Source organism: Aplysia californica, unplaced genomic scaffold (assembly GCF_000002075.1).
Source record: "Aplysia californica isolate F4 #8 unplaced genomic scaffold, AplCal3.0 scaffold00099, whole genome shotgun sequence".
Taxonomy (NCBI): domain Eukaryota; kingdom Metazoa; phylum Mollusca; class Gastropoda; order Aplysiida; family Aplysiidae; genus Aplysia; species Aplysia californica.
Genome location: NW_004797369.1, coordinates 34,562 through 36,090, shown reverse-complemented (window position 1 = coordinate 36,090; position 1,529 = coordinate 34,562). Strand labels below are relative to the sequence as shown.

Here is a 1,529-nt window from a genome sequence, read left to right as displayed (position 1 = left end):
CCCCCCAACCACCACCACCTTCCCCTCACCTGTATCTGTGACAAGACGGCCTCCTGTCGGTGAATACTGTCAGACACCTGCTCCCTCAGAGGTGAGTACACGCGGTCAAGCTCCGAGGCCGACAGAGGCTCCTCGTTGATCAACCCCTCTGTGGCCAGGGCCTGGAAGAATTTGCCACCTGCAATTACAAAAAAAAAGATTAATATTGCCCAATAGGTGGGAAAAATGTCTTTAGTTTTAGTAGAGGTTTTACGGCGTTCACAACTGCATAAGGTCATATGAGCGCCAGAAGATTAGAGCTATTACAAGAGAGTAACAAACATAAAGAAGAAGAAGGAGAGATAGGGCCTATATATGTTTGATAGGAAAGAAGAAGCAAACCACACGAGAGCACCCGCCAACCGCTCACCCACACATGTGTGTTCGTTACGTCCTCAAACAGTTAACCACCATAATCCTAGCAGTCTTTCCTAGCTGTCATATGCCAAAAATTTGGTCTTATGAGATCTAGTAAGAGTTTTACTGCACTTGCAACACAATAAGGTCATATTAGTGCCGAAGAATAGATGAGTTACAAGGGAGTAACAAATACAAAATAGAAGGAGGGGAGATAAGGACGATAGATGCTTGACAGGAAAGAAGGAGTAAACCACACCAGGGCACCCGCCAACCACCCACTAATTTGGTCTCGGAGAATATTATGAGCACATTCAAAACGAGAAAGAAAAAACAACAAACCCGAAGGCCTATACAGCTAAAGAACTCTGCGACTGACATAAAACCTACTCATGTCAAACCCTACGACAGACGTATAACTTACTCATGTCAAACTCTGCCACAGACGTATAACTTACTCATGTCAAACTCTACAACAGACATATAACTTACTCATGTCAAACTCTATGACAGACGTATAACTTACTCATGTCAAACTCTGCCACAGACGTATAACTTACTCATGTCAAACTCTGCGACAGACGTATAACTTACTGATGTCAAACTCAGCGACTGACGTATAACTTACTCATGTCAAACTGTGCGACGGAGGTATAACTTACTCATATCAAACCCTACGACAGACGTATAACTTACTCATGTCAAACTCTGCGACAGACGTATAACTTACTCATGTTAAACTCTGCGACAGACGTATAACTTACTCATGTTAAATAAACTCTGCGAGTCAAACTCTGCGACAGACGTATAACTTACTCATGTCAAACTCTGCGACAGACGTATAACTTACTGATGTCAAACTCAGCGACTGACGTATAACTTACTCATGTCAAACTGTGCGACGGAGGTATAACTTACTCATATCAAACCCTACGACAGACGTATAACTTACTCATGTCAAACTCTGCGACAGACGTATAACTTACTCATGTTAAACTCTGCGACAGACGTATAACTTACTCATGTTAAATAAACTCTGCGAGTCAAACTCTGCGACAGACGTATAACTTACTCATGTCAAACTCTGCGACGGACGAGTAACTTACTCATGTCAAACTCTGCGAACCCCCCCC

General features: G+C 43.0%; 1 protein-coding gene across 1 annotated transcript in view; it reads right to left on the bottom strand.

The window, feature by feature from the left end:
- Positions 1–1,529, bottom strand: part of LOC101857940 (programmed cell death 6-interacting protein) — a gene marked incomplete at its 3' end in the record, with an annotated part of 16,836 nt that overhangs the window by 1,664 nt on the left and 13,643 nt on the right. Inside the window, 1 exon segment of the mRNA XM_013080782.2 lies at positions 30–178. Coding sequence (XP_012936236.1) covers positions 30–178 — 149 coding nt within the window.